Source organism: Cotesia typhae, unplaced genomic scaffold (assembly GCF_013202065.1).
Source record: "Cotesia typhae breed Kobodo isofemale line unplaced genomic scaffold, CoteBio_Ctyphae contig_5, whole genome shotgun sequence".
In the NCBI taxonomy this organism is placed as follows: domain Eukaryota; kingdom Metazoa; phylum Arthropoda; class Insecta; order Hymenoptera; family Braconidae; genus Cotesia; species Cotesia typhae.
The window spans coordinates 6,550,669-6,571,979 of record NW_027423757.1 but is presented as its reverse complement, the minus strand read 5'-3'; the positions used below and the strand labels follow the sequence as shown (position 1 = coordinate 6,571,979).

Here is a 21,311-nt window from a genome sequence, read left to right as displayed (position 1 = left end):
TTGTTCTTTGAAACATTTATTCGATATAATTATTAATAAACTCAATGAATTATATATTGTTAAAAAATATTTAAAAAATTTCGGACTATCTTAACCAAGATTTGCACAGTAGAACTCTTCATATAACATATTTTGTTATTTGAATTTTCTAAGGAGGATGTCAAAAAATTATTTTATGGGCATTTCAGGTTATATCGACGAAATGGAAGACAATAAATCTTTCCATAAATTTTTAAAGAATTAATATCTTGAAATCACAATGTAAACTTAAAATCTCTTCGGTTAAAAGATGAATCAACAGCAATCTACTCTCTTTGTCGTGTTGCGATGATAATGTAACGAAAGCAAGTAAAGTGAAAGTATGTATTGTATAACATTTTTCCCTTGGATACTCCGTGGGGAACCGAAACCTTTTTGGCACCCTGTGTTGCTGTAGCAGCTGTCACTGACCTCTATTCACGTACACGTGTCGTTATTTTTATCCAATTTATAGTATACCCGTGCTCCTGTTATTTAACCGCACATAAGTTAATTACCTACTTAATTTATGGAGTTTTTGACAGGAGCACACATACCTTATTTACTTATAATTCATTGACTTTTAGAAAAGTAAACTATATTGTACAGGTAAATAAATCGATGGGTATCTTTGTATTTAATTACTATCGTCTGTATTTATATTTTATATGATTGTAGATATATTTTAATGATTTACTGCCGTGAAAAGTCTCAGATATTAGCCGTATTAAAATAAAAATATAAGCTAAATATGTGAGTCATAATTATAAGAACCGAGGGAGGAAAAATTGATTGCGCTGGCTGGCGTGGATGACGCATCAGGTTTATAGATATTATAGGGCGTTGTCATACGTTTATGTGTATTGTAAATATATTTTTTTCATTCATTATATTGCACAGATAGTTTTTAAAATGTTCCAATTGAGTTGTACATTTTTTTTCATTACATATTACGAGTTATGATGATTACATACAATGATTGTAAGGGAAGTTTGGATTATTTTATCAAATTGATGGCTGTCAGATGGATTTTTCTTGATTTTTAACTTGGGGCTTTGAATTTTAGATTTAATGTTAATATAACATTATCGAGAATTTTCTGCTTCTAAAAGCAATAAATATATACTTGAGCTATAAAAGCGTTCGTGCGAAACGAATTGGTTATAAATATATTTTTATAAAGTATATGTAAATAATAAATTAATATGGATGATAATTGTAAAAATATAAATTTATGAATTTAGTTTCATTATAAAATTTTTATTTATTCCTAGAAATTCGAGGATATTCTTTTATTGGAGAAAACATTAACATTTTGATATCTTATAAATTTTACAATATTTATTATACTTGAATAAAAATAAATAATTATTTTATTTTTCGGAAATAAAATATAAAAATTTCTTAGAAATCCAAATTATATTTTGATAAATTTTTTCGAAATAGAATTAGAAAATTTGAGTAAGAAAGACGAGAGCTACAAGGTACAGGAATAATTTTTATCAATTGAAATATCGCTTGAAAAAAGACATAAACAATAGTATATACAAACAATTACGATTTCGTCAATATTCTCTTTAGTAAGGCAAAATTTTTATAAATTGTTCAATGTAATTTAATTCTGTGAAATTTGTTTTTACGCTTCATTTTGTCACAGTTATTTGGTCGTTAGATATTTCTGTCGTGTCACCATAAAATTGAGTTCATTCTATTATCGTTGTTTCTACAGTATTGTAATAAATAATAAATATCGTTTGATGGTGGTATAAAGTTATTTCTAAGTTTTAAATGACGACAATAGTTGCATAAAAATTTCTCAACTCAAAAAAATGAGAAATAAAAGATCTAGGATATTTTCAAAATAAAAATAAATATTTTACAGAGCACAAAAATAAGCATTGAAAAAAGATTTAGCTAAGCGATTATCGATAATAACATAACCTATTAAGCTTTGCTATTGAGGTGAAAAAAAAATCAATCTTTTACACAAATGATTTATGAAAATAGTCATTTTTAAAAATAAAAACCTTGAAATTCTCAATATTTTATAACAAATTTAATTCGAATAAAAGTCAATGACTGGTAAAATGAGGCGTGAAATCTGGAGGGTAAACGGTTGATTAATTTTTTTATCTTTCCTGGAAAAATGTTTAAGAAAATCAAGTTTAAAGCTGAGCGAGTATCTGTACGTAAAATAGCGATAGTCTAAATTGCTCGTTCGTGTAAGTTAAAGCCGTGGATTTTCCGATGGCAATTTTTCATTCGTTTTTGAAAGCTTGAAAAAAATAAATATATTAAAAAAAAAAATCGAATTTTTTGTTTTAAATATTATTTTATTGTCAACATTGACAAACGTGTCAAATTTTCTCTCGCAAATTAAATAAAATCTTAATTGAAGAACATTAAAATTAATTTTTTCAGTGTATCCAACAAAACCGTTATTTTAACAATAAATATAGAAGCTTTTAAATAAATTTCGTGCCAATAAATTAAATAACAATTTTAAATACAAATAAAATGTAATTATGCTTGTAATTAACAGTCGACGAGAATATAAATATTGTGATCAAATAAAATCCAACATTAACATAAATGAAAGCTTATTAAACAAGTATATCATTAAATTAATCTAATAAAATACATTTTTCAATTAAAAATAAAAATAATAAATCAAAAATTTTTTCATAAACTAGTTTATCTGAACTCAAGTGCTGCGAAAATCTCAGGTCACTCTTAAAATAAACTTGATTATTTATAAACGCAGTGTCGGTATAAAATATAAGTGCATTCAAATTACACAGTGCATATTAGTTACCCACAATGCGGAAACAAACAAACAAAAAAAAAAAGTTATAAATTTTATTTGTCCGTAAGGTGCACAGATTTTATAGTAGTAGTTCACGGTCATTGGGTTGGTAAATCCCTTCGAATTTATTGCCAGTGCCACCCTCACGCATGACTGCCTTTTTTCCACCCTCCGCAGTTTCACCGTCGGACTGCACAATTCGTGACAACAAAACCGTTTTTCCTCTGCTCCTACATCCCCAGTTCCGACATCCTTAAACGTACGTCGTAATCATACACGCGTGGTGATATATATAGAATACGATACATATACTCAACACTCTTCATTTTCTTCCCTTGCCTTCTTTTTTTTTTTTCTCCCACATCCCATTCTCTTCCCTATTATGCGATACGTGCTTTAGTTTGCCCTTCTGACTCAATGAGCTTCCGGGGAACACCAAAGTGAGCACACTGTGCCCCTTCTGGCGTCTTTCTGTCGCATGGCGCTTTCCATTCCCTTTATAACTCACCACATTAGATTTGTACATGTGTGTGCATGTATGCATATCGTTACATATATATACATAGATATAGATATATGAAATAGAATCAACGCCAACGCAACTGTGTAGTATGCTACACTTATAGATACAGCGACTGTCTGTGACACATGTAGTAAAGTTCCGGTCATCCTATGTTGGTTTATTCGTCACCGAGCCCTTTATATTAGTGTGTGCTTTCAGTTAACTTTGTGTGCTACTCGACTCGACTCGCTTTACATTACATTAGTGTGTTCACGATATATGCCACGACTCGTAAACGATTATAACCGTGACATGATGGTAGATTGCATCTGTCTCTATATATGTATGTCTACTATGCCTAATAATAATAATAATAATTACAACAGTAGCAACCATAATGATGATAATAATACTTCTCTGGTACGTCTACTTCTGCACGACACCAAAGTGGGGAACTTAGACGCGTGTCTTTGGTTTTGGTTTTAGTTTCGTGGCAGTCTTCAGTCGAATACAATCTTCGCTCTGTGCATGACTAACTCATTAATATAATAGCGGAGTTTTTTTTTTATTTTTTATTTCAAGCAATAATAAATAAATAAATTAATTTTTGAGTTTTGTGGATTGATATGCTAGTGTGGGATACAGTTTTTTTTTTTTTTTTTTTTTTTTTAACAGTGCAGTAACTTGTGGTGGTAGTTATGCAAAATTTTTCAATCAGGTTGAGGTGGCTTAATTGATTTAGCCAATCGAACGATACTAGTTGGCGTGAAATATTTTTACAAGTTCGTTCATAAATTCTTTATATTTTTTCTAGCGAGTGATTATGGTTGAATGAGAACACAAAATAATTGATCTATTGATTAAATTTGATAACGAATCGACTAGACTGTTGTGAAAATAATTAACGAAACTTGTACATTTCGTTTTTGCTAATTTTAGCCGGGAGGAAGAGAAAAATCGTTAATTTTTTGACGAAAGTTGCTAAATAAAGGCGAAAGAATCTGAAAAAAATAAAGTTAAATAAAGTGACAGACAAACGTTTCCATAGTGACTACTCAAGACTGGCAGTCTTGAGATCGCTCGCGAAGTTAAGGGTTTAAGCAAGCATTGTATCACTTAACATAAAAGATAAAGTAAAAAGTTTTAGCTTAAGTTCAAGTTGAATAGTCCTTAAGCTTTATGATTGGAATTAACATTTGGTGCTGCTGAGAGTTAAGCCAAAAAAGTATAAAGATAATTTTTTTTTTTTTTTTACTATGAAATGATTTTGACATAGACCTGACATCGCTTCTTAATAATGAGCACATGTGGCGCTTTCGTCACTACCGACAAACATATAACGTAGAATTATAACAAAAAATCTACAACAAAAAAATGGATAAAAAATGTCATTTTGAAGATTGTAAAAAAAATATGACGGCAATCTGGCAAGTTCGGCGAATGTGCGGGTTGTGATTTTGAATTTACCGCGCACATAACTTTTCTTCAGGGACGAATAAAATTTTATTTCAATTTGAAGGAAAAAAACTTGAAATTTTATTGGTAATTTTCAATAATGAGTCGTTACATTTTGGGAATTTTTATTTGCGATCAGAATCTGTCGACTGTTGTAGTAATGACAATTGAGCGGCGAATTCGATTGCTCGAGTTTGAGATTTTATCTTCGGAGTAAAAGAGAAGATCATTTAGATTGAAAATAAAAAAAAAACAAAATCACCGGGATTATATGTTACGTCTTAATATATGTTACACAGAATTGAATATAATATGGATCTGAAATATCTTAGATGGATGAAAGTAAATGTGTTGCCGTGACAAGTTGAGTGTATCGATAAGTGTAAGAAAAAATTTATAAAAAAGTTTAAAAGCGCTCGAGTGATTCAAGATGCATCTCACGTCGTCGTTTGTATTTTTCATGAGTTTACTGATGCTGACATATTGTCTCGTCAAAGGTAATGGCATACCTGACTCTGCGAACAAAGGTAAGATATTCATTGTTCACTATTGAAAACTTATTCATATACAACTGTTTTTAATAATATCGATATTTTTGTCACCTTGCTGATAACGTGTTTCAAAGAAATATTTTGTTTTTCAAATTTTAAGGTACATTTTTTTAACACATTTACATTTATTTCTAATCATAAAAATAACATAACAACCTGGTTGAGAAGGTCGATCATTAAAATACTGCTATTCGACGATTACCTTCCTATCGACCTGGAAGTCTGCCGGACCCGTCGTAGGATCAGTGATCTAGAAAACGGAATAAGAAATAAATAAATATAAAATAAGACTATTAATATTGTAGTTGAGAATATCATTTATGAAATTTTGAAATTTTTTTTACCACAGATAACATTGAGTATAATATGGGAGGATATATGCAGTGTAATTTAGTTCTTTCCGTGTAGATGAGAATTTTATTTTATTTAAAACGTTAAAAAATTTTTTTAAAATAAAAATTTTCAATTTTAGGTCAAAGAATTTTAGGACTTGTGTTTAAAATCGCATTCGCTAAAAAATTGTAAGATAGTAAAAGAATGTACTCAAAATACTTTAAGCTATTTATAACATGTCAAAGTTGATCCTGCAAAATTAAATTTAAAAATAAAAGACGAAAGAAATTCTTAGAATTTTAGCTGTGAGTTGGAGAGTATAAATACAATACCTTCATTTTTTAATATACTAGAATTTGAATTTGCGCGCGCAAGCACGCGCTTTACTATAGCGTTTGCATACATTTTCATGCTCATGATATATTCGACCAATCACGTTACGAATAGTTTGATGCCACATACATTTCATCTCAATTTTATTATGGGACTAGAATTTAAATTTGCGCGCGCAAGCGCGCGCCTCATATTTATTTGATATATTTATGTGTCGTTTATGTATATTATATTCACTTTCAACCAATCATAATGAGAATAGTTATTTTCAACCAATCATATCACGAATAAATTGGTTTCACATACATTTCATCTCTATTTTAATATTAAGATTTTCATTATAAATCGTATTGCTTGGAGTAATGGAATAATTAAAATTAATTAAAATGCTTTGATGTATATTTTGAGTATTTAATACTAATTTAATACGTCAATTATTCGTTTTAATTACACAAATTTAATTAATTAAACAATTCAATTATTGCTGCAGCTACAAATAAAGGATAGAAATAACTTTGTGAATTAGACTAGAAATGTAAATAAAAGTCTTAATTGAATGAATTTGTTTTTTTTCAGTGATAACATTCATTTTTAGTCCATCATGTTGTAATTTATTTTTCATATCTTTATCAAATTTTATTCAGTTTAATAAATTTATATATATATGAATGTCTGATCAATTAAATAAAATAAATATCATCATGAATTTTTTCTATTTTATTAACAGTATTCGAATTATAAACTTAACAAGTAAAAATTTATGGCTAACTCAATTATCAAACTGTATTCAGCTTCAAAATTACGAAATAAACTCGGAGCGTAAAAATGAGAGCTAGAATGTCTGAGCTAAATATTTTTTTTATTTATTGAGATGATAAATAAAATTAATGTAAGCGAAGACGCTACCTTGATGTTGATGAGTAATCAACGAATTTTCAGAAATGATCGTTATAATCCCTCTGTCATAAAATTAAAGCGGATATTCTTTGGCTTAAAAAATTTACTAATTCAATTAGAATAATTTATTAAAATTATTCTTATTAACAAAGTTTATTTTCCTATGATTCCTGCGGTGCTAGTACATTAATAATTTTTAAATTTATAACCCTGTTAATTATGTGGTTCACTGTAACATCTTTACTACTTTTATACTATCTGACTCATCTCCATTCACCATTGTATAGAAAATAAAAAAAAAATAAATAAAAGAGGGAGTTGCGCAATCTTAGTCTTTGATTTACGTGAAAAATATTTTTTTCCTCTCACGCAATAATAAAAGTATGTCTAGATAAGGGGTTAAGTGCATCAATAAATAACAAATTAGGTATATATATTCTTATAAATTCTAGGTATTCGTGGTATTTAATTATAATAAATAATTACTTAAAAGAACATAATTTTTCCACGGTTAATTTTTTAATTATTAATAAATCAGCTATTGAATAAATATTAACTTAAGAAATATTACTTGAGGAAGAAGAATGAGTGAAATTCTAGATAACTGTAAATAATGTAATTAAAAGTAAAGTAACTGTTCAAAGGCTAGCTCCACCTTTTTTTTACGGAGAAGATTCTGAAAATATTTTTTAATTAGATTTTTGAGTTTCGAAGAATAAATTTATATTGATAATCAAATTTTCTCAACAGAATATTTATGTTTATTTTTATTTACGGAAATAATATTTAAAGAGTTTACTGTTTCTATAAAGATTTATTAATCATAAAGAATTGCTATTAGATATGTATATTTAAATAATATTGAATCGGAAACTTATACGATAGAATACATTAATCAGGATGAGGATTACTTAACTTTTTATCTACGAGTAAACTTTTATAGCTCATACTCTGATAAATACTTTTAAAAATCCGATAGAGCATGTGTTTTTATTGTTTTACATTTTTTTTCTCAAGTTTTTATCTGCCGTGAAAAATATACATTACATAAATACATGAATAAATATTTCAGAAGCAGTAAATTCAAGATTATAAGATTCATAGAATTCTTTTACTACTAATTTATATAAAATTGCAGCTGTTATAATTTTTTTAGTAAAAAATTTAATTTAGAAAAGTATTTTCAATATTTTTTAACTTTTTTTGTATTGTAGAAAATATTTACACAGAAAAACTGAAGGAAGATATTGATGTCAGTTCCATTTTTGTAAATTTAGTTTTTGATGAATCATTTTTCTGTATTAAGTTTAACTGTGTTTATACTAAAGTAAATATATTTCATCTATCTCTCGATGGCACAGACAGATGAAAATAGTTTCTGCATCTTCGATATGATCCATCATGAGTTAAATTTCATGGAAACGTTAAAACATCAATAATAACTTTTAAGATTGTAAATTAACTCCAGATCTTGAGAAACTTTGTTGTATGCCGCAAGATTCATTTGAGTCGATTAATTTATTCGAGAGGTTTGAAATTCAGGGGTCCGGTGGGTTCTCAAATTACTTCGAGTCTCCGTCTTTATGAACTCTGTTATGTCAATCCACGCAATATTAATAATTGTAACTGAATTGATGAATATATAGTTTCAATTGATACTGGTAGCGGAAAATTTAAATGTATTAATGATTTCCGAGTAATAATAAACTGATACCTTATCAGAAAACTGAAATTTATATTGTATTTGTTGGAATATAGTATATTCTTTAACAAAAATTCCTCTCTTTTATTTTGTTTTAGTGTTATACATTAAATTTAATATTGCAGGGAAAAGTTTTTTTTAAGTAACATTTGGATATATGGACAAAAAAATAATTCAAAAATATACCATTTTTTATTAATAATCTCTTTTGATCGTTGATAAGTTGATAAAAAAAAATGAATGGAGCGTTAAAAGATGAATGAAAAGTTGTATAAGAAGATTTTCTAGATCATTGCGTGAGATACCGCTGATCGTGACGACGAATAAATGGCATAACAAATAATTTTTCAATTACATTTTTTATTCTATGACTCAAGGTAATAAATCTATTAATGTAATTATTTATTTTTCAATTTTTTATTTGCTTAAGTTCTCTTATTTATTGATATAAATTAAATATATAACTTGACGTACAGTCGTCAAAAAAAAATTCATATTTGGTCATATATGACTTTATCTGGGCATATTGAGCTATATATTAGAATAAATAAAGTAATTACTGAAATATTCGAATATGTGTACATCAATTTATATAACGCTTTTTTGTAAAAAAAAAGTGTAGTATTTAATTAAACTAAAAATCAATGTCGTACCAAAAAAAAAATTAATTTGATTAAAAAAAAAATTCTTAGATGAAGAAAATCATTTTGAAGGATTACATTAAATCAAGACAAAAAATTTTTGAATTAAGTAAAATTCAGATGATCTAAAAAATATTTTCCTTAAAATTAAAACGATAAAGCTTTTCAAACTGATTTTTTTTTGTTCAAGGACTTTTCTCTTGAGTGAAGTTAATTCTTTTGCTGTGCAGATAAGCTTCTTGTAGGAAGGTACTTATAAGATCATACAGCAAATTATTTTTATTTAAGAAGTTAATACCCCAACTTTACTACTACTCCAAATACTCTCTTGTCCAGAGACGATTTAGTGATCATGCGCCTTTTGTCGGAGATTTCTAACATTATTTTGGTCCAAAAATGATATATATGAACAGATCAGGCCATGTCAGAGAATTTTTCTTAGTTAGGGACGATTTTAAATTAAAAAATTGAGAATAGAGTGAAATGAGTTGTTATATTTAAATTTTCATTAAATATTTAATTATAAAAGTCAACTATTTAGTTTTGAAATCGCTACAATCTGATATTCGTAATAAAGCACATGTATATAATGTTACTGAAAACCATGTTGAAGCAGAGTATTATGAGCAGCCCATACGGCTTGTGGTATTTAAAATGCATTGTTCTTGTATCACTGAACCGTAAAAGCGGCGTGTATTTAGCATATACTAGTCGCGACAACTAACAGTTAACTATCAACGTAAAGCAACGATCGAATGACCGCATGATTGCGTGGATTACTTGCTCTCATCCTGAAACACGTAAACCTATGCGCGCATTAAATGGGGATACTACTATAAGCGATTGAATTAGCGTACGTATACGTATACAGTCATGCATGTAGTAATCTACCTTTATGTATATTATTTTGTAAGTACATTTTGATTACTTTTATACGTGATAATTATTACGGTTATTAAGTTATAGAATTCATTATTCAACTTTTCCGCTACTAATCTCTTGCTTTGACGTTATGATAGTTTAATTATTTTCATTTTTCAACAAAAAACTTTTATTTGCTATTATAACTATTTTACTTATTTTTTTTTTTTTTGTAATTACTTCAGCGAATATTATAAAGCAATTTTCAAGACAGAATAATTTATTGTTTCAACAGATAGGTATAAGCATAGTAGTTAGTTTAGTAAAAAATTTTTGGTAAAGAAAAAAGGTTTTTTAAACTTTTTCTTGTCATACATGCTGAGAATGTACAATTACGAGTTCTGAATCGTGTCCCTAAAATAACCAATTTCCGGAGTGACCTTACTTTCCGTTCACTTTTCCGGCTTATGTTATAAAACAACGCTTGAAGCTACTTTTTCGTATAACCGAATAAAAGTGGACAAAAAAAAAAAAAAAATTGTATTTTATTGACCAAACATTTTTAGATGTTTGATTTTTTTTTGTTATTGAGTAAGTTTAATGTTATCTTTCATTCACACATCAGCAAAGTAAAAATCTAAAGTTATAAATTATGTGATTATTATTTGAAATTATAATTTTTACATAAAAATATTATAAGATTAAAAAAATGAAATTGATCTTCAATTTTCCTAATTTTTGATATTTATTAATGATTCATGTAGTGGTGTTTACTTAGGAAGTTTATTTAAGAATTTGTGTAGTTTAATATACTCAGATTTAGTTCAATCGTCGCATTTATGTATAAAGTTTCACAACCACTTTAAAGACAGTAATTTTTTATAGCGTACAAACCAATTAATAGCTAAATACTACTAGACAATCTTGTATTTAAATATACTTCTAAACATAAATAATGTGCTCCAACACCCTACTAACAAGTGTGTCACCATGCGTATAATTTTTCCCGAAAATAGATGGGCCGAAATAGTAATAGATCAAATAATGTGTCTGAAGATGCCACTATTTAAGCTCATATGTTTTTAAGAAATAATAGTTTGGGTGTCGAAAGAGCATGCTTGTTTTCACAATAAAATCATCTTTACGAATTTAGACATTATTTGTTATTTTTTTTTAATTTATAGTGCACTATTTAGGTGTAAAAGACACAAAAAATTGTGTACACAAAAAAAAAGTGATTCTAAATTTATATTCAATGTATTATATCTTATACACTTAACATAATAAAGTAAAGCATTTACTATGACGAAAATAGCATCAATCTCATACAAAATTAGAAATACTTTTTTTATATTTACATTTTGACGTTTTATGAGTCAAAATGTAATTTATAAATTTTTAATTAAGTATAAATGCTACAATCAGTAGAGAGATTTAAACAGTACCATCATATCACAGTAAACTGAGACTTGATTAAAGATAGAACAGTTTTATAGAGTGTAATTTATTTTAAGTAGAATCTTGAGTGTTTTTCAAGAGGGTTATCTCTGAGACACCTCAGCATGTCTGATAGCTAGTTTTCACACATTTCACACAATTGCTTCAGTGACATTAGGGTGAAAAAAATTTTCTGATATCGCCTTATTCATCTATATAGAGCCATATTAAAAAATTTGATGGATTCATATACATGGCCAGGTATGAAATTAAACATATTGACTATATATGGGTATACAAGAACATATATGGCTTTATATGTCCTGATATGACTTGATAACTCCATATCAGGCCCGGTATAGTCACAAATCACCATTAATAATTTTTCAACTGAAAGTAGTATTGAAAATATCCGACAAAGGGCGCGTAATCACTGAATTGTTTCCTTATCAGAGAGTCAAGGTTAAGGACTTAAGTTCCGACATGAAAAAAAATTTTAACCATCGTAAGGTACAGATTTGACATGGGGTTTAGTGGGTAGTTTAATTTAACTAAATTTATTTATAATTTAAAACATGTTAATTTGCATACAAATTCCTAAAAAAAACTAAAAACTCACTAAATTGTAATAAATTATTTTTTTATTCTTATCCATAACCTGATAAGGTCATATATGACTAGGTCAGACAATATTTTAGGGGTTAAAATTACAAAAAGCGAAATAAACATATTGAATTTTTAGCTTCTGCAAAAATATTTACCGTAAAATATACTGTTACTGACAAAAATATAAAATAAAATAAGTTTACTGTTCCTGACAGTCACTCAACAATTATCTGTTTTTATTTTACTAAGCTTCTGAATATTACGTAATAAATTTAGAGCAAGAAATGATTATTTCAATTTATCTTTGGAATTTTTAGTATTTTAAATGAACCCTCTACTGATGATCTTCAAAATGAATGTAAGCCGGGTAATGCCAGGTATAATAACCACTCATGAATAATATAATCCATGATACAACTTCAAGAATTCATATTATATTAATAATTTTACATTTAGAACTTACTTAAATAAATATTAACGTTGTAAAAAAAATTTAAGTAGTATTTAATAAAAAAAACTTCTAAAAAACTATGAACGTTCTAAATAATTTAGTTTTTTCAGTTATGAATATTTTCCTTTTAAAAACTATTCCTTGTCGTATTTTTTTTATCCTCGGTGTAAAAGAATGCTTTGTTCGTGAACAGAGATTTCAAAATAGAATAAATTCCATACGACACTTAGACAACCTGAAACTTGATTGGAATTTCAAGATTTTTAAGTATTAAACGACGGAAAAAACTTTCTGAGATGAACTAGATCGTAAATCCCAACGAGTCGTCTACTTATTTTTTAATTATTCTTATAAAATAAATAAACTCTAAAGTTTCTTGAGAATTTTAATTATAAAATAAATGGGTGAGTTTCCATTATTATCTCATCACTTAGTCTGAAATTTATCAATATGATCTTGATAGCAATTTATGTTAAATGTTTTTGAATTTACTTAGTCGTATAAAATAATCCCACGCTGATATTTATTTATATATTTCAATCGTATATTTACACACTTTAATCCAAATTATTTACGCAGTTTATGAGATTAATTTTAGAAAAATTAAATAAACTCAGAAGTCAATTTTATTTATAGTAAATAAAGAGTTTAAGTTTTGGTAAGTTACTTAAATTCTGCACAATTTTTTTAATGATTTTTTTTCAAACAATTTGTAATCTATAAAAGTTATATTAAAGTAATAATGTTCGATAAAATTTTTTAAATATAGGATTCATAAACTTTGATAATACATTTCAATAGAATTTATTTTTTATCATTAACTTTGAATTTAATTGAATGGATTTATACAAACTTTAAATCTTTTGCAAGTAAAGCTAAATTTTTTTTTCCTTATATAAGGTCTTTAAAATCTATAACTTTGATCCATTTGCAAACAGAGATTAACCAAGCAAAAGCTCAATAAATTGTAAAGTAATTTTTTTATCAAAATATAAATTTCAAGTGATTTCAAAGGGATAAAATGAAAAAAATTCATATGCTTTGTAGTATCAAAGATGTGATATTTTAACTCTATATATATGGAATATGTGTATGTATCTAAAATAAACGAATGACAAAAGGGCAGAATAGCATTATCTGCAACGAGATTCCAGCCATCAAGATGTCGTGTTTTCAACGACATGCCGTTTCGTAAACGACCTCGAAAATGTTGGATCGAAAATAGGAATCGCGCAAGAGGGAGAGCGTTTAAGATGTATTTTTGGAGCTCCCTCTGCTCCTCTTTAATCTTCATAGCAAACAGAGGCGCCAGATTAATATAGCTAAAATATGGTTATGCTGATAATCATTTTATTCTATCACATCAAACTCACTTTGATGCAAAAATCTCTTTTACATTCTTATTTTTAATTTTTTTATTTTATTATCCATCGATTATTCTTCAAATGGATCCATTTGATCTGCACTTATTTATTTATGTTTACCCATAAATAAATCCGTGATTACTTTGGCATATTGCATGCAATGGTTTCGCTTCAACGAGATATAAATTAAATTATCTGAAAATAATTTTGCAAGCCAGGTACCGTGATAAATCATTTTTATCATGTCCCGTTTTGGATATTTTTATGCTATATAAATATTGAGTATTTGAAACATGGAAATTTTGATATTTTGAAAAAAGAAATACTGAAAACATAAAATTTAAAATTATATTAATTTTTATACCACATTTTATTTCATTTGATATATTGCAGTATAATATAACTAATTTGTGTATCGATAAAGGTAAACCAGAACAATTACTCAAGTTTATTTATCGGCTCATTTCTCAATTAGATAATCAAAAGTTAAAATTAAGCGCGCAATTTTCCGAAATGATAAGAACAATTTATACCGTAATACATAATATACTAAAGCCATGAAAGTACTAACTTTTTAATTTACCTAACTTTCAATTCAATCCGATTCTCTCGTGAGCACACATTTCAGCGCTATCTCTTCCACATTATAAAGCTGCATAGAAGTACTTTCAATATCCCTCAAGCTACTTAATATTTCGTTTTGCTACAAACTTATTCCTGAAGTAACTTTCAAAATCTTTCAATATTATCTGTAAGCTCGGGACAAAATTTTTTCATGAAATTTTGTAAAATTTTTAGTATAAAATAATACACAAAAATTTATTTTAAAATTCACCAGTCAATCTGGATAATAATTATGAAGTTTACAATAAATAACGCCAATTCTGATAGAAGTTGGATAAAGTCGGAAACTAATGCAGAGGTAGAAATAAACGAGTTTCTCTAGAGACCCGACTGATTAGTTTCTGTCCGGCGAATTGCAATAACCTGGAATTGTCTTGTTTCAATTGGTTAAGCAACATTAAAACCCAAAGTTCCAAAGCAAGTAATGTGAAAAGAGTCTTTTAACGATCTTCAGCAATAAATTATTGCCAAAACCTTGGTGTGCTGCGAGTATGAATAGCCAAAAATGAAAATGGTAGTCAAAAGCGGGTCAGGGAAGTGTTATGTGTGAGTTAAATCCTGTTGAAGTGTCTGCATAGTACAAAGTGATCTACATCACAATTCAACAATCAGTATTAAAGTATATCTAGCCACGCTTGTCGTCTGATGTGCTTGCTACTTCATGAAGTGATAATCGCAGTTTTGGCTTGAATGCAATTGTACTCTCAGAATTATGGAGTTGACAAGACTATAATAAGCAGGTAGTACAGGAACTATAGATACTATCCACGCTAGAGATCAAAGAATCTCTCATGACAACCCTCATCTCGTATGAATTGAAATTTTATCTTGTTATCTCTCCTCTATATACGGCTCTGTAACGATCTAGTACGAATTTATTGCTCCTTCATAATTTCATATAGTTTTCATAGCCTTCACTTCAAATTGTTTGTATACTTTTATGACTGCTCAGAAGTATGAAAATAAAAAAATTAATAGTACATAACTCATGAAAAATTTTCTGATATGGCCATACATGGTCTATTTTCAGATTTGGTTTTATCAGGCTATATATGCAAGTAAAAAAATAATTGATTGTAATTTGTCAAAAATTTTCAACACTATCTTTAATCAAATAATTACTTATGGGCATATATGAGCTTATCAACTCACATCAATACATATCAAGCCATGTATATTAGACATAGTAAGCCATTTCAATGAATTTCTTCATGGAAAAATAAATTTTTTAATTAAAAATTCTGTAACGTAATAGAAAATAATAAATACATGAAATCCTTATGAAAATAAATTTTTATAGTTTAACTGGTTAATAAACTAAATATCAATGTATGACCGAACTTTAAGATCAGATAGCAAAGCAACTTCGGTGATAAAAAAATGTTAACCCAGAGCTTTTTCTCTTTAGGCGTGTAATTATGGTTAACAAAACAGGAAATAAAAAAGTAATAAACCATTTTCAGTAGAAACAAACACAATAAAATAGACAAGACTGTCATAAATTGATATAGAGCAAATAATTGGCCTATTTGGTTTAGTATTGTATTAGCGTAGTGTTGCGGTTTTATTTAATATTTATGTAAGTTTATAGTAGTCGTGAAAAAGCAATAAAATAAACTTCCGACTGAAGGATAAAATGAACTTTAGATTGACTCAATATCAACCTTGAGCTTTAAATTCAAAACTTGAGTAGTACATATCATCCAACCAGTTACTGAGAATATTACTTAAAGTATCGATAAAATAACTGAGAGGGTTACTTTGGATTTTCGTGAGTTGAGATCAACATCTGAAAGTCCTTCATGTGTATAGAGAGTTTACGAAGGATATTCATCGAGGTGTCCTCCCTCGGGGTTAGAAGTTTACCCGGGATTATTCAGTAACCGAATATAATATCTTATCCTTGTCAAACCACATGACTCCTAATCCACTGACATTTTAACATTAATATATATGTTACTGGCCAGTAATAATTGTATTTTTTATGTTTTTATTTTCGAGACATTGGTAGTAAGCTTCGCAAGCAATCACTTGTTAAGTGTGTTCATTAATTTGAATTTTGAAAGGTTTTTTCCAATTATCATTATTCATGTTTTGATTATGACTTCAAAAGTTTGTTTTCGGCTTCATCTGTAACATAACTTCAGAAGATATTAAATTTGTTTTCTTTTACTTAAAAGTGCAATCTTACGTGGTATTACCAGAAAAATTACTTGGTCAAAACGGAGATTACACTGAGTATAATACAAAAATAATTTAGTGTAATCTGGATTAAATTTGATATTATCTGAATTTTTTTTTTTCACCACAGATAACCCTGAGTATAATGTGACAGGATATCTAGTGTCATTTTGTTCTTTCCGTGTATATAGCCATATCAAGTCACACATGAGATTATCAACTTGTGGCAACTGATGGACAAGAGAGTTGTATGAAGAGATATTTAACAGTATGAAATCTACTAATAGAGATGTAGTCGACAATTTTATAAGTAAAGTTGACACTAAAATTTAGCAATAAGAGTGTCTGTGTATACATTGTAGTCACTGAGCCAATATCCAATTTTTATCTCTAGTGGTCTATAAATATTGGCAACTCTTTGGTCCTCGCGTATTGATTACCGTGTTAAATTTTTCTCTATTTGTCTTTTCTCATTCGTTTCACTTATTCACTATAATTTAATCAATGGACCATAAGTTTTCATCGTTATTAAATTACCTCTGCTTTTTGTGAAAGGAAACTCTTTCACTGGCTGTTAGTTGTCTCATAGAATATATATAACTTCAAGGAAATATTTTTACGGTAGTTATACGAGTCGACTTCAATTGATGATATAATTCGTTCATGGAGCTTTTTCAAAGTGTGCTTATCATGTTGTTCTATTGTTATTTATGCTTTGAGAACTTTGATTAAAAATTCACTGGCAATCTGTTCATATTTCTTTACAATTGTAGTTATACTTCATACTTCATTGCTGTTAGAAACTCTGCATGAAAAAAATTGTTATTTTATTGTGCGTTTTATGAAACAAAATGTAGTTGATAAATATGTTTGACATATGTGGGCTGGTTTTCATGATTGACGCCATCACATGCAGTAAGTTAATCTAAATTTTATTGTGTAAATTGTTAAATTTATCTTTTGAATAAATTTGATTGATTATTATAACCGATTTAATGACTGTTTAAATGATAGTTGGTATCAACGAAAAAACATGTTATCATTACTTTTTTTTTCAAATGCATGCATGTATTCAGATCCATTTTTTCAAGATGCAACAGAAAAAAATGTTTGCTTTTATTTTTGGGGAAAAAAAAAAAAAATTCAATATTAAATTAAACAATTTTTAGCATATTCTACAGCTCCGAGAAATATTCACGAGTACATTTCTGACCGTCCATATATTGTTTCCTGCAGAAACTTTTCGTTGTTTTGTTTTTAAAATTAAACATTCGTACGACACAATAAAAACGGTGGTAACAATGAGTATTCTGATGACATACCCTCAAGCATTCATACTGTTTCAATGTACGTGCTCGAGGTTATAGACTGTACAATGATTTATTTTTCACACAAAAGTTTGTCATACATGTGTCATGAAACTTTCAGGTTATGGATTATTCTGACATTTTGAAAGGTGACGAGATTAGTGTAAATTAAAAAAAAAAACGTAAAGGAATATAAATGTAAAAAGTAAACTCTATTATGTTGAGACAATTATTAACTAATTAATAGAAAATATTTTCTCTTTTTATTGTTTGAGAAATAATAAAATGCTGGCAATCTATGGTCAATATGTAACCATCGAGAATTATAAATTATGAATCAAAGAACTTTGGTCTAATGAATTTCCAATTTTTTTAATCACAGTTTATATAATTTGTGAACTTTTTGGACAAATTTAAGAAATCATATGCCATTACAGGATCAATTATCAATAATTTAATGGAAAATTTTAGGAAATAAATTTAAGAATGTAAAAATTCCCTGTAAAATAAAAATATTCCTGTCACAACATTTTTATTCTCTTAATTATTTAGATGATAAATTGACTATCATCGAAAAAATATCAAACCGTAAAAAGATATAAATTCAGTTTACGATCTTTCTGATAGTAATAAATTTCACTATAAAAACGCATTTCATAATAAATATATCCCCATCACAAAATTTTTCTTATTCTCTTTATTATATGGATTAATATTTGACACATACTGACAGTCACATGAAAAAAAAAAATAAATAAACTAGTCAACAAATGACATCTAGTGCATGATTCGAATCTATTTATAACTGACTTTGAAAACTTATCATAATTAATCAAGTATCGCTGAAAAATTTATAAACCCTTTAAAAGACGTAAATTCAAGTCAAGCTTTTTCCAATAAAACTAATTTTATAAAAAAAAAAAAAAAAAGCCAATTTTATTATATAAATATACTGAAGACAAACATTTTTTTAATCTCTTAAGTATATAGAAAATTAACAAATAATTTATAAACGGGTATTGTTGCTAATTATTTGTTAACTTTTTTATCATTATATAAGAAAAATAATAAAAAATCGATGTAATTGAATCGACATTTTTTATAATAAAATTACAGTCATAATTTTTTAGCTATCTGTTAAAAAGTCGATGTCACTTAACAGTATTTTTTTTTATTACTACTGAATAACTAATATTATAATTTTTTTTCCACTCGTTCTCTAACGTCCTATGAATCATCAGAGGAAAAAAAAATAGCGTTGACATTTTAAAACTCGAGAAAAAAAAATGAATAATATAATACGATTCTAAAATTCTCATAAAAAGAATAAAAAAATCCCACTTGTAATCTGATAAAGTGTAGAAAAAAATGTAGGATTGGAGGTACTACAAAATGGAATGTTGTATTTTTTGTGAATTTGACATTAACGAGCAAGAGATTTGGTGTATGGATTGATAACGAAAGAGAGTGAAAAACGTGGTGATATAAAAAAAAGCTAAACCCAATGGAGTACAAAAATAGACGAGCGAATGAAAACGTGGTTTCCCGACGTGGTGGAACAAAAATAGCGATTCTAGTCCCCATGGCTCTTGCCACATTTACATAACCCAGCGCCGTTCTCATCGAAATGAGACTACACAACTTGTCACTCGGGTCGCATTGGACTTTCAGTCAATCGGTTTCATCTCCATCTACTAATTTTTAACGTACACTTTAGAAATAATTCTTTTTTTTTTTTTTAATAAAGTAAAAAATTTCAAATCATAATGCCTACAAATTTCATAACATGCATAAAAAAAACTAATACTGTTTAACGTATCATTTATGAATAACACGCCGTTTGAATTGTTAAAGTGGAAGCAGTAGATACTTAAATAAAATAGTTGCAAGAGCAATAAACTGTGGAAACAAGCTTCTTAAATTAGCACCAGTAAAATGGCATGTAAGATACGAATTTTACGTCTGCTATTTAAATGCACGACACTTTTTAAGAAATTAAATCTTTTTGTATTAAAACTTTATTTCATAATATATTTGCTGATAATAAATCAATTTTTTCCGTTAAGTTCTGATTGTAGAATTGAATTGCTTTTAAAAAAATTTTAATTAAAAAGTATATATGTTAGCTATCCATGGTAGTGTCACATTTCAGGATAGTTTATTTGAAAATGTCACTCGAATTGTCACTGCACTACTTTTTGTCTTTTTCAATACCGCATTCCGATAATAAAATAAAGGACATACTTTTTTAGAGGTTTTTATTGATCTTTCTAAGATAGTATTCGGTTCATGACATTTATTGCTTTTATATACTTACTTGTAATTATTGAAGAGAGTAAGAATAACATAGTAAATTTCAAATATCAAAATTGTTTTTTTTTCTTCTTTTTTTTTTTTTTTTAAATCATTGAATCTACAAATTAATTAGAGTTATTTTGATATCGCAGCCTTTGTTGGCACAAAGTTTTCTTTTACGTCATTTTAATAACTATTCTATCTCTATAAACACGACATTTAAAATGTATAAAACTTAATATACTTTTTTCTGTTAGTTAAAAACTTCTGTTCTATCGACTGTTCACTTGCAGATAGTTTATAAAGAAATTTTAATTGCTTCGGGTTGTGTTGTCTATGCTTCGTTGCATGTATATATTATGAATATACAAGGTAGAACGTACTACAAAGTACTACAATTTCCCGTGTGAAACTAGCATATCAAACTTTGTATTAATTAATTATAAATGAAGGATCTCAAAAATGATATTCAACAAGTTCTTATACTTGTAGTGTTGTAAACATTTTGAAATTTAAAGCAAGTGAATTCACAGTGAATTTTTAAAATAATTAAACTTCCTTAAAAGAAAAATCACTATTACTAAACAGCTTCATTAATTTTTTGGAAAATTTTTTTCATACTTTTTAAATCATTAAAATTTAATTTTTATAAAAAATTCAAGTCATTGACACAAGTTTAAGTTAATTAACTTTCGTCTCTAAACAAAAACTTACTATATAATATTTAACATATTTTTAATTACAATCATTGCATTTAAAGTGGCAATTACGCAGTTCTTCTATGTATTATCCGTTTCTACTGTTGAATTTAATCAAATAAGTATTATTTCTCTCTATTAAAAGCGTAATACATTTTCAAATTGAATTCCTCTTTCTGACAGAATATTACATTACAGATCTTTACTAATGATCAGCTATAATTAATATCAATTATCAGATAATCGAAA

At 27.5% G+C, this 21,311-nt stretch overlaps 1 protein-coding gene across 1 annotated transcript in view; it reads left to right on the top strand.

Annotated features, from left to right (window-relative positions):
- The first annotated feature begins 3,847 nt into the window (after positions 1–3,847).
- The window catches only part of Side (motor axon guidance molcule sidestep), a 54,087-nt gene continuing 36,623 nt past the window's right edge, over positions 3,848–21,311 (top strand). The window contains exon 1 of the mRNA XM_074248266.1: positions 3,848–5,308. Coding sequence (XP_074104367.1) covers positions 5,212–5,308 — 97 coding nt within the window. The 5' untranslated portion in view covers positions 3,848–5,211. The remainder of the gene's footprint in view (positions 5,309–21,311) is intronic.